The sequence below is a fragment of the Alligator mississippiensis genome, chromosome 7 (genome assembly GCF_030867095.1).
Source record: "Alligator mississippiensis isolate rAllMis1 chromosome 7, rAllMis1, whole genome shotgun sequence".
Taxonomy (NCBI): domain Eukaryota; kingdom Metazoa; phylum Chordata; order Crocodylia; family Alligatoridae; genus Alligator; species Alligator mississippiensis.
Window position 1 is genome coordinate 5,170,542 of NC_081830.1, and position 12,779 is coordinate 5,183,320.

General features: G+C 54.9%; 1 long non-coding RNA gene and 1 gene segment (V, D, J or C); one reads left to right on the forward strand and one right to left on the reverse strand.

Annotated features, from left to right (window-relative positions):
* The first annotated feature begins 826 nt into the window (after nucleotides 1-826).
* On the forward strand, nucleotides 827-10,688 carry LOC132251543 (Ig heavy chain V region MOPC 315-like). The segment is given in 5 exon segments: nucleotides 827-880; nucleotides 960-1,271; nucleotides 1,945-1,957; nucleotides 7,729-7,998; nucleotides 10,606-10,688. Coding segments are annotated over 5 exon segments (732 nt in total).
* A 784-nt stretch (nucleotides 10,689-11,472) lies between these two features.
* On the reverse strand, nucleotides 11,473-12,532 carry LOC132251636 (uncharacterized). Its single transcript, XR_009463629.1, has 3 exons — nucleotides 12,362-12,532; nucleotides 12,105-12,271; nucleotides 11,473-11,717 (listed from the first exon to the last, which is right to left on the reverse strand). It is a non-coding gene; the product is annotated as an uncharacterized LOC132251636 (long non-coding RNA).
* Nucleotides 12,533-12,779: the final 247 nt, after the last annotated feature.

Below are 12,779 nucleotides of genomic sequence, written 5' to 3' on the forward strand. Positions count from 1 at the left end.
CTGGCATGAGTAAAGGGAAAACCACAGTCATCCCTGAGAGCAGGGATCAGCAGCAGCCACTGCACTGGACCCGGGGAACAAAACACACACGAACAGGCACACATGCATGTGCATGCACACTGCCCGATTTGCACTTTCCCCTGATAAGTCCCCCATCTCCAGACCCAAGTGGAGGCGTCACATTGGGGTTCAGGCCTTGAGCTGCCAGCATAACCAGGAACAACCAGGATCCTGGGGCACCATGACCTGAAGCAGTACCTGGGTGGGGGGACCTCTTACACTACCAGCCCAAATCCTACAAAACCCATTACCCATACCCTAACCCAGGTTACTGACACACGGGAACCCAACGTGACCTGCTGGGATCTGGCCTCATCCCTGCCAGGTGCCATCGTCTCCTGTCCACCGGGAAATGGGGATGTCTTATCCCAACTAAGGAGAGAAGGCCCAAATGGACCAAGGCTGAGAATCAAGGGCCCCTGAGGTACTCGTGCCCTGTCATCAGGAGGGTGGAGAAGAGCAGGGAACTGAAGCCAGAGTCCTGCCCACAGCCTGGTTCAGCCATGGATCCAAGCACCGGCCCTTCCCCTCTGTCTGTGCTCATCCCACCCCCTTCTTATGTGCAAAGACTCAGAGCCCTGTGCAGAGAGAGGAGGGCCCTGTGCTGAGCACTCCCAGCCCAGGGCTGCTCACACCCTCCTGGCAGCTGCATGCAAATCCCTGGCCAAGGCTCCTGCTTAAATACAGCTTCTGGGCTGGGGAGCCTCAGTCCATGCCCGGCCCCTTCTTGCCTTCTGGGAGTCCCCCTTGTTTTAGGGCAACAGAAATGAGTTCCTTATTCCTCTTCCTCTTTCTTCTCTCTTCCCCACAACCTACATGGGAGAGAAGGGTGGTGGGAAGCCAGAGCGCTGGGGCTTCCTCCCTGGACCTGCTTCTTCACCTTTCTCTTTTCTTTAGGTGTGCTCTCTGCTGTGCAGCTGGTTGAGTCTGGCCCAGGGGTGGTGAAGCCTGCAGAGACCCTCACCCTCACCTGCACTGTCACAGGCGACTCCATCAGCAGTGGTTATTGTTGGCAATGGATCCGGCAGCCTCCTGGGAAAGGGCTGGAGTGGATGGTGCAGATATATGGAAGCAGTGATAGCACATACTACAACCCATCCCTCAAGAGCCGCATCACCATTTCCAAGGACAACTCCAAGAACCAGTTCTCCCTGCAGCTGCGCTCTCTGACAGCTGCAGACACAGCCACGTATTACTGTGCCAGAGACACAGTGACACAGAGCAGAGCAGGGGCTGCACAAAAAGGGGAAGCCTGTTCTTCTTAATGTGGCAAAATTACAACAGCCCAGACAAGGAACTTTCCACCTGAAAACCTCACACACATGGAGAGAAACTCCAACAGGGTCAGCTGTGGCCATCTGAGGTTTTTTTACCTTTGGACCTATACATTTCCAGAAAGCACAGGCCTGAGAGCTTCGCTGGGCATTTGACAGATAGATGTTAGCAAGCAGTATAAGTCGCAAGGAGGCTTCATCAAAGAGCTTTTTGGGGCCTCCTCAGCATGCTTCTTCCTGGGAACAGCAGTGGGCAAAACCCACCTCTTGCAAAGACCCACGCCTCAGCCCAGATCACCCCCGGATCAGGCTCCCGCGCTCCAACCCTGCAGTTCCTGGGACCTCCGCTCATTTGTACATTGGTGTTCATGAGGCAGCAAGGCAAGGGAGGGCTCCTCAGCCCGTCACACTGGGAGGCCCAGGCCAAGCTCACACTTTGCAGTAATACCTGCAGGATGGGAGGAGCAAGTTCCAAGGTCAAGTCCCATGAGGCAAGGTGTTCAGGAGCTCATGGGCCACAGGAGTCCACCAAGATTTATGGGCCTGAGCCTCTGCTTCCAAGGCAGCTCCTTCACGTGCCACCTGCCCTGAAAGTCAACTCAACGGTCAGCAGGGGTCATACAGTCCAGGAGGACAAGGACACATCTCAGGCCTGTCACAAATTGTTTCCCAGGGCAACAGCATGCTCCACACCAGCCCACCCTGAAGCAGGAAACCTCTGGCCATGGGTCAAGTCCAAGCTTGTGCCTTCAGCCACAGATTTATTTATTTGCAAAAATATTTATTTCTCTATATGTTATGGGTTTGGAGTCACTCCCTGCCTTGTTCAAGTGCTCTCCTGGCACACCTTTGATTGGAGAAAAGTAAAAAATTAATCCCGAAGGAAGAAGAAAACAGATGGCCACAGAGTGCTTAGCTCCATCAGCTGTGTCATTTATTCCCTCTTCCCCACAAGATACTGGATACAAAGTCAACACAAAGTAACACAATCCTGAAGGTCTAACAGGTGGCTTGGAGTTAACTCACCCTGCCTTTGACCTTCTCTCATCTCTTCCTGGCTGGCCCCGTCTCGATACCGGGACTCTCTGCCATGTGGGCGACTGCTGCGGTAAGTAAGAACCCAGTCTCACCTGCGGGTACCCTGTCTGCCATAGCGTGGCAAGCGCGGCTCCTGCCCTCGGTACCTGGCGTCCTTCTCACTCTCGGCCCAAGTCTCTCGCTCCTCTGCTGCCCTCCCTGGGTGACGTTCTTTTCTCAGCTGTCCGTTCTTGTCGCTGCCGCCTGGCCCCGGTGCCAGGAAGGGGGTGCCAGGATAGGGAAGCCTCTGTCTCTCCCCCTACCCAGTTGCCCCTGCAGAGACAATTCCCTGCCTCTGGGGCTGGGCAGGGACCAGCTGACAGCACACAGGACATTCGCATCCCTCTGCACTGCTTACCATCTTCCCCACAAAAACTGCACGGCTGTCCCGGGGTGTGGGACACGTCAGCCAGGGCACTGCATGCCCCACAGAAAATAGTCTGTTTTCACATGCACGTCACAGAAAATAATTATGGCCATTGATGCCCAAACAACCACAGAGGAGCACCCTGCACTCTTACCATTTTTAATGTTACACGTTGGGTAGTGGACTGAATTCAGAAATGCTTGAACAAGAATAGCCCGTTCTCTGAAGAGAGCATTTATTGAGCACGGCCATTAGCAATTTCAAGCACAACAAAAAAGCTTTGCCTACACTAAGACACAGCCCAGCAAGACACAGTGACAACACACACACAATTAGCCTGACTTAAAATGTAACATAGTAAACCGAAAGGACACCAGAAAGCCTTGCCCAGGTCTTACATAATCCTGGGGGCAGAGCGTCCCCTTGCAGCCAGGGATTCACAAAGTCCTCCTCGGGGATCTGCAGGTCTTCTAAGGCATCAATGAGGAGATCCCACAGGCCTCATCTCTGCCTGGGTTTGTATGGGTGAGTTTGCAGCTCCTTCTCCCCCTTGGGCGCCTTGACCATAGCATGTTTTATTCCAGTCCCTCACAGGTTGCACATCCCTCATGCCTTTCATGCATTCACTCTGTCTCTTCTCCGCCCCCTTACAGGTTCTGCTTGGAAATGGAAATGTCGTTCCCTGCTTTCCTTGGTCACATCAGCCCAAGCCGTCTGGATCATCCCCTGCTCCCTTAGCCCTCTTTCTGATGCACACTTGTGATGATTGTGTCAGCTTTTTGCCAACAATTTCCCCTCCTCCCTTGCATGCCTATCTTCCTAGGGACTCATTAGAGACCTCTGGGGCCCAGCATGACACTGGATCCTTATAACTCTTAGACACGCACCTCCCGGCCCATACGTGCACACCTCGGCCAGGGACAGGTTCCAGGCTCAAGAACCGGGAACCTATGTGCCCAATGCCTGCTAAGTGCCTCGCCTACCGCTTCACCACAGCCAGGATTGTCAAGGCTTCTCCAATACATTGGACATGAGTCCAAGACCAAGGGCAGGGGCACATGCCTGTGGGCACATCTGCGCTTGTGCGCTGGGATTCTCAGGATCCTGAACTCAAATCACCTTGTGGTCACTGCTGCCCAGGTTGCCATCCTCATTACATTCCCCAGCAATTCTTCCCTGATGGTGAGCAGCAGGTCAAGAAGAGCATGGCTCCGAGTTGGCCGCTACAGCACTTGCACCCGGAAGTTGTCCACAATACTCTCCAAAATCTTCCTGGATTGCCTTCATGCTGCTGTAATACCCTCCCAGCAGATGTCAGGGTGATTGAAGTCCCTCAGGAGAACCAGGCCCTACTCATACAAAAACCCACCAGGGCACCTGAGGCCCTGCCTCTGCTCTCCAAGTGGGAAGCCAAGGCCTGGAGGATAAATGCTGCCTTGGAACAATTCGTTTGTTCCAAGCCAAATCATGTCCCAATCTGAGTCAGTCAAGAACCATAAGTGACCCTACTACCAGCCCCACCTGGGCCTTCAGATGTTTCCAAGTCTTTGGCAGGTATCCTATATATTTGGGGGCCCGGGGGGGGGGGGGGGGGGAGGGGGGAGTATTACATGCATGCCCAAGCCCTGCACACAAACTCCATGGGCACGGCACTGACAGCCCCAGCCCCTTCCACCAGCCCATACACACACACACACACACCAAGGAAGCTGCCAGCTCCAGCCAGGAGAACAAATGCCCAGGGGCAGAGGGACACGCAGAGCAACTCCAAGCCTCAGGCCTGGGGCTGTCTGGGTGTCTAGGGAAATGGCACTCCCAGTGCTCCTCCCACAGCTTCTTTCAGCTTCAGGGCCAGACCCTGCACAAAGCAGCCAACTCCTTCCACACCACAACCCCAGGTCCAGCCTTCATGAGCATCTGGGACTGATAAACTGCTGACTGCAGTTACGCCTCTTTAACCCCTTACAGCATACTGTGCTCTGAGCTGGCTAGTCCCCACCACACCATGGAAGGATGAGTCAGATTTACCCCTAGGATGGTGGAAGTTGTCCCCGTGGTCTCTCCAGAGCCCTGTCTCAACTCTGGAGACAGTCACAGCAGCCAAGCCCCTGCAGCTGAGCTCCCCACAGCTGCAGAGACCCCACTCCCCAAGGAAGAGAGCTTCCCCCAGCTCAGCAGGGCCTGTGCAGGGAAGTCTGCAGACCCTCAGTATCCTGTAACCTGCCTGCTTCCTCCCCACCTGGGGCAAGGGCTCCCTGGGGCAGGGGGAGACAGGACCATGGACATTGTTGCCCCTTAGCCTAGCTCTGGAGAGGCTCAGCCTGAGATGGGGAGATTCATCCACCAAGGGCAGCACACGCCCACCCCCCCCCCAACAGGGCACCCCCACAGGGAGAGGCCAGTGCACCAGCAGGCACAGACCCTCTCTCACCATACAGCCCCAGTTTGATTGCCAGGCTCCTAAACACCCCACCTGCCCTTTTCCCCACAAGGGCCATTTCCCAGACCTTGGCTGTCCCAGCCACAGCACAGAGCCAGGCCTGGACAGTCACTCTAGCATGAACTCCCCGAGGCAGGGATGAGGGGCAGAGACCCCTCAGCACCCAGAGCAGAGCGCTAGTCACTGCAGCGCTGCACTGCTGAGCTCCCGGCTCTGCACTTCAAGGAGACAAACCCCGCAGCAGATGGGCATGGGGAAAAACACCCCCAATGCCGTGCTGCTTCCAAAATCCCATGGAGACAACCCCCAGGAGAGACCCAGGCTCAGCCTGACCCCCCTGGGCTCTCTTCCTCCCTCCCTGAGCTGCACAGGAAACAAGGCCCCTGATCCCCCGGGCATGGGGTTGTTCTAGGACACTCAGGTTTTCTCTTCACCCAAACTGCTCTCGCTCTGCAGCTACTTCTGATCCCTTCTCCCTGCTCCTCCATCTCAGCTCCCCACACTCCCATCAGAGACTGTTTCCTCTGTATCTGGACTTGATACAGCAAAGTGCTTGGCTACCCTAAAGGGACATCACCATGTACTGAGTGCTCAGACCCTGGCACCTCCTATGTCTGCTCAGATATAGAGATACAGATATATAGTTATATTGATATCTGCAGGCATGTCGCGTCTTAAGCAGGGGTGAGGTTCTGAGGCCAACGCGTAAGGCAAAAAGCGCGTATAGTCAAATCACCAGTGATTTGAGAAGTGGCAACTGCCTCTGCCTCCAAAACCTCCCGCCGCCACTGCAGAGCCGTGCTGGGAGCTGTGAGGTCGGCGGCAGTGGCGCAGCGCGGGGTGGTGGGGGGGATGGCTGCGTGCCACCAGGCCACCACCAGCTCCCAAAACCTCCCACGGCCACCGCAAACGCAAGCCCTGCCCCCCCGCGTATACTTGAATTTGTGCAAATTAAATGAGCATATGACGCGACTGTACTGTATATATCGATATAGATATATAATCTCCACCTCCAACACTCTGCCAAGTGGCCCTTGTGGTTCACTCGGCAGCTCAAAGCACACTAAAAACTAGGGCTGAGAGGGACTTCAGACAGAGCTTCGGATCCGGAGAAGCTTCCTGGTCTGAAGCAGCACATCCAGGTCGAAGCGCTGCCTCGTTCGGCTTCCAGAAGAGCTTCGGAGGAGCCTCAGAGATCTGGCCATAGGGTATAATGGGGAAGCAAGAAAATACCTGTAACTTTGGTTTTTTTTTCTCCAATTTGGATGAAATTTGCAGGAACAGTAGACTTTGCAGAATAGATGACGCCTGCCAAGCTTCAAGAAGGTCAGTGCAGTGGTTTGGGGGTAACATCACCCCAAATTCTTGAAAGCAAAACTCCTGTCACATCTATGTGTTGCAACACACGGGGGTGAAAACTGCAGGGCTGGTAACCCTTACTGAGGCCACAAAGCCTGCCAAGTTTCAAGAAGATCAGTGAAGGGGTTTGGGGGGAAATCTGAATCGAATCGGATTGCGGCCATCTGAAGTGGCCAGATCCAAAGCCGGATCAGATCGCTGCCGACTCGCACAGGACTACTAGAAACCCATTACGCAGTTTGCATCATGCGACCGCACACCTATCCCTATACCCGTACCCCCACCCACTGCCCTCCTCAGAGGGCCTAATCCTAAAAACATCTATGCCATACCCCTCTCCACCGGATATGTATTTCTATACATATAGAAATAAATATTTTTGAAAGAAAAAATAAGTAGCTGGGTCAGCCATGCTCCCCCTCCACCCCGTGCAGGTATGGGCTGGGGCTGGGCCAAGACCCCTGCCCTTACATGGCAGGATTGGAGCCAGGTTGCCCACTGCCCTGTGCTACGCAGCTGGATGGGGCCCACTTCCCCTGTCCTGGGCACAGAATCAGGTCCCCTGCACTGGCCATCCAGCCTAGATGCCAAAAATGCTGAACACCACTGGCACAGATGGCTATAAAGGATGAACCACAAAGGACCAGTTTTGAACGTGAGGACAGGGAGAATTTCTATGCTGCATTTTGCCCTATTTCCATCATTTGCCCAGTTTAATGCCAAGTGTCTATTAGCCCTTCCCCTCTGGCGGTGCTGACCTCAGTGTCTCCCCTGTGCCAGAGACTGAGCCCCATGCAGAGAGAGCAGGGCCCTGTGCTGAGCGCTCCCAGCCTGGGGCTGCTTATACCCTCCTGACAGCAGCATGCAAATCCCTGGCCAGGGCTACTGGTTAAATAGAGATCCTGTATCCAGGAGCCTCAGTCTGTACCCAGCCCCTTGCTGCCTGCTGAGTCTCCCATGTTATAGGGCAGCAGCAATGAACGCCTTATTCCTATTCCTGTTGCTTCTCTCTACTCCCCCATGTAGGTTATGAGGAAGGTTCAAGGAAATCCAAGGCTCTGGGGGTTTCCCCAATGGACCATATTTTTTTACCTACTTTCCTTTTCCTTTAGGTGTGCTCTCTGCTGTGCAGCTGGTTGAATCTGGCCCAGGGGTGGTGAAGCCTGCAGAGACCCTCACCCTGACCTGCACTGTCACAGGTTCCTCCATCACCACCAGAGATTACTATTGGAGCTGGATCCAGCAGTCTCCTGGAAAACCGCTGCAGTGGATGGGGTACATTAACTACGACGGCAGAACAAGCTACAACCCATCCCTCCGGAGCCGCCTCATCATTTCCAAAGACACTTCCAAGACCCAGTTCTCCCTATGGCTGGGCTCCTTGACAGCCGCAGACACCGCCAAGTATTACTGTGCCAGAGGCAACAGCGGCACAGTGACACAGAGCAGAGCAGCAACTGTACAGAAAGGGGAGCCTGTTCTTTCTAATGCAGCTGAATTGCAACTCAGACAGGGAAGTTTCCACCTAGAAACCCCACACACATGGGGGGAATCTCAGACAGGATCAGCCTTAGCCACCTGAAGACTCACTATATTTGGACCTGTAACATTGCAGAGAGCAAAAGGCCTGACAGCTTCACCGGGCATGTGTCCTGCAGTCGGTACAAAACAGTACATACCTCACAGAAGCCCCATCATAGGGTGTTTGGGATCCTCATCCCTGTGAATGGCCATGGCAGTGGGGCTCCTCACTCCCTTGGGCCCTTGTGCAACGTCTAGCCCAGCCTGCCCAAATGGGGACCAGCACGATCGTCCAAGTCCTGAATTTCCAAGAAACATTTCTGCTGGCATTATATTCAGCTAAGTGCAGCCCAGATCTACACAGGGTTTTATTCCCCTCTCCAATTGAGGGAATTATTGGCAGGGCAGTGTGCTGTGGAGGAAAACAGGAGCCCAGGGGCTGCCTTTGTCCCCTATAGTGTCAGGCCCAGTTAATCAGTTAATGAACTATATACAAATTTATTATCGCAATAAAACAATTAAAGGGTAAGGACATATATATATATAATTTATGTAAAAATTAACAAAACACCGCTTCCCCGTGCCAGCTGCTGTAGTCCCGAGCCATCTCAAGCAGCTCCCAGGATTGCTCACCCTCCATTCAGCTCCTCCTGCACCGAGCTCCCAGCCTCATGCAGAGGTTGGGGACCTGAGCCTCCCAAGTGATTCTAAAGATCCTGCTCCGTGCACCAGCCTGCGCACCATGTCTCTGGCCACACATCAAAAGGTGCAGACCCGAGCCACCTCGTGCAACTCCCAGGGCCCAGACACCGTGCGCCGTGCTGCACACCAAGAGCCTAACTGCTGGAGCGGTCTGCAGCTCCCTGCTGATGGACATCCTCAGGGACTCTCCTGGGCTCCGGCTTCACCTGCCGAGCCACTCTCCTCCGCTCTACGCCCGGCTCTTCTCCCTTCTCCGCCATCTCCCTCTGCCGGGCGCGCAGCTCCTTTCATATTCTCCACGGCTCCCACCCTGAGGTCTTCCCGACCGGACAGTGCTGCAGTCTCCAAGCAGGTCCGCTTCATCTCTTCTCCTCTCCATTCAGGACAGGGGCGTGTTTCATTTCTCTTGCTGCTTCTTGATTGGTGGATGTACTCCACCAATCAAAACACAAGAATCTCAAGCCTGGGCCTGAACCCAAGCTCTGAAACATGTGCTGCTGAAAAGACATTTCCAAAAGGCTTGAGGGGAAGCACACAGCTCTCCTCCCCCATTCCCATTTCTCTCAGCTCCTTTGACTTCCAAAGAAACGCTGCTTGTGGGCACCAGAGAGGAGGGAATCTCTCCTCTACCACCTCAGGTCCTGCTAGGCCCTCACAGCCTCACCAATCGTTCAGGACACTCTTTCCTGCTTCTGTATTTCACGGGGCATTTGAAAAAGCCAGCAGAAATCTTTGTTTACAAGAATGCCACCACCTCCCTGCACCCTGGATCAGGTCTGCCCTGCCCTGGCACCCCCAAATCCCTGGTTCTGCACCTTCTCCCACCCAGCAGGGAAGGGAAACGACACAGAGCTGCTGCCACCACCCCTCCTGGCTGGGCTCAGGCAGGACAGCAGCAGCGGGGCAGTAAGAGCCATGGTGGGTGGCAGGGCAGGTGGGTCCTCCTTTCCTGCTTGCTCCCCTTGGACAGCCCTGGGAGCTGAAGGTAAGCTGGGGGACACAGGGGCATGAGTGAGCCATGAGGAGAAGTGGGTTTTCTATAGTCACTGGCTTTCCCTAAGACAGGGACAAAGAAAGCGATTCAGGAGCTAGAGCTTGAGGCAGGGAAAAGAGGTGCCCTGTACATGTCCCAGGATCAAGCCAAGGCAATGTCTGGCAGCAGAGGGCAGCTGGGACTTTGGGTAAGACAGAATATGCTAAATCCTCTCAGTGTCCTGGCCCCTTCCTGCCGGACCTTTCAAGGGCAGTGGCTGCCCTGGGCACAGGGGCAGCAGCCTCCCAGGACCAGGCTGTGCCGGGGGCTCCAGGCTGTAGCCCCCGTGCAGCCAGCATTGGCCCTCAGCCTGGCACCACCGCCCATCTTTTCTGGGTTACCAAAGGACTCATTCCCAGATTAACAGGCAGAGTCACTCCCCAAAGCCTTGAGAACCATGTGCCAGACCTGGGTCTCTCCCTGCCCCACTGTGCCCTCAGGCCCCAGAAACAAGGTTTCCTTTTTCCCCAATCAAGCACAAGCCCAGGTTCTGCTAGGGTCTGCAACCGAGAGCACTTCTGCTCTGCTGCTTCTCCCCTCCCTGCTGGGCCCCTGCCTCTCCAGCCTGCAGGGCAGGAGCCTGCCCAGAGCAGCAAACAGCTTCCTACTGGAGCCCTCCGGCCTCTTCTGACAGCTGGTCCAGGGGAAGCTGATCTCAATGCGTGGAGATCATTATATCACTCATAAGCCCTTCCTGGGACAGGAAAGTTTCCAGTGGGGCCTTTTGTTTCCTGCTTCAGGGATCTGCAACTCCCATTCCCTCTCCCTGCAGTCCCTACACAGTTTCCAGACAAGGGCACCTGCCACTGTCCTTGCTTCATGCTGGACACACCTGAGGATTTGCTAATGCAGTGAAAATACAAGTGTTGCATAGACTAGCATGCATGCACACACACTCACACTCTTCTCCCGTCTTGCAGTTCAGTGGAGACCCAGACTCTCAAGGGCTGCTTAAAGCACCTGCTGCATTTGCAGCCAAGAGCAGCAGACACAGAACATGCTCGGTGTCACCATAGGAGACACAGGGACTAGAATCTGCTGGTGCTTATGGGAACCCGAGCTGCACCATCAGCCTCATCTCTCTGCTGAAAGGGGCCAGAAGTTGCACCCACCAGCAATCCTGAGCCCAGCACTGGGATGGCCCCCTGCACAGACACAGCTCTGCAAAGCCTTCACCCCCGGGGGTATCCCTTTGCACCAAACCTTTTTGCTGCACCAAACTATGGGCATCTGCAATGCAGAGATCACTCCATGCCCACACAGCCCCACCCTCACAGCCAGGCACTGATGGGGGAAGAGCCCATAGCCATCAGCAGCCCTGTTCTGTACCCAGAGAATCTTCTCCTCCTCCCAAGACCTCATGAGGGAAATCAGGCCAAGGGCATGATTTACAGGAGGCCTGGAATAAGGCTCCATATCAGAGGACAGAGATGGGAGGTCACTTATGCAGTCAGGGAGAACCCTTTCCCTACAGTGGTCTATGCAGGCCCAACCCACACAGGCTGCAGCTGGAGGGAATCCACAGCCCCTGCTCTGTGCAGGGCCCAGCCAGTGCTCCGACATCTCTGCCCACCAGCCCCAGGGAAAATGGACCTGGACCTTAGTTTGGTTCTCAAGTCACAGAAATATCCCCCTTCAGGTTCAGGGAGAATCCAAACCTGCTGGGCTGCCTTCACAATGTCACACGTGGTCACCCATGCTGTGCACCTCTGACACTCCCACTCACCCTGTCTTGTAAATAAAGGACTCCTTTGTGGCTGTAGTTGGAACAGACCTTCCAAATGAACTAGGGGAGTTAGGCACCCACATCTCTGCAAAAAAGTGCAATGCGTAGCAATGAGCACCCACCTGCCACTGCAACCCAGGACTGTCTTGTGCCAGCACCTGTAGTAGGTCAGGAGAGAGATCTCATTTGCACGGGGTTGCATAGCAGCTAAGACCTCAGGGTTATGTATGCAAGTGAACCCCCACCACCTTCCCTTAAATGAAGGGCCATTCTCTCCCTCAGGGCAGCTTTGGCCAGCTCTAGCCCCTTGTGACACCACTGCATTTGGGCCTTCACCCACATCCCAGCCCCCAGGGAACATGGGCCCTTTGCTCCTCTGCCCCTTCCTCCTGACCATTGCCTTAAGCATCTGTCCCAGCCTGCCCCGGTCCTGCTGCCATCTCCCAGATGGGGCATCTCTGTGCTTTCTTCAGGTGTCTGTTCCCTGGTTCTGCTGACCCAGGCTGGGGGAGCCCCGGGGAAACCCTCAGGGCCCCTGAGATCACCTGCACTGGGTCTGGGCTCTCCCTCACTGAATATGGGAATGCTGTGACCTGGGGCATGGCGTAGCTGCCAGAGTTCAACCTGGAGGCTTTGCAAGAAAGATAGAGAGAGTCTGCAGGCTTCTTCCTGGCCCCTCCATACTCCACCAGCTGCACCTGGGACCAGACACCTGGGAATAGACATGTCCATGCTGATGTGACTCTAACCTGGAGAGGCTGCCAGACTCAGGCCACCTCTTGGAGTAACAGGTGGAAAATACCTTGTACAGCTGCTGCCATGAGAACAAAGCTGATCCATGGGCCCATCTTCCCTGGGGCTGGAGGGCAGAGAGCTCAGGGCACTCAACACAGGGGCTGTGTGCTCTCAAGCTGGGAGCTGCAGCATCAGGTGGGAGTCCTCAGACTTTTATCAGCAATGGTTGGGGGCAAACTTCAATTACCCATTTAACCACAAGTGAAATTCATTTTCTTCCATTTACTTTATTGGGCTGGTACAGCACGAGCACAACAAAGGCTGGACCAGAGCTGTAGCCAGTCAGAGCTGTAAGGACAAGGGAGGACCTGGCATGAGCAAGGGGAAATCCACAGACATCCCCTGAGAGCAGGGATCAGCAGCAGCCACTGCACTGGACTTGGGAAACAAAACACACACAACAGGCACACATGCATGTGCATGCA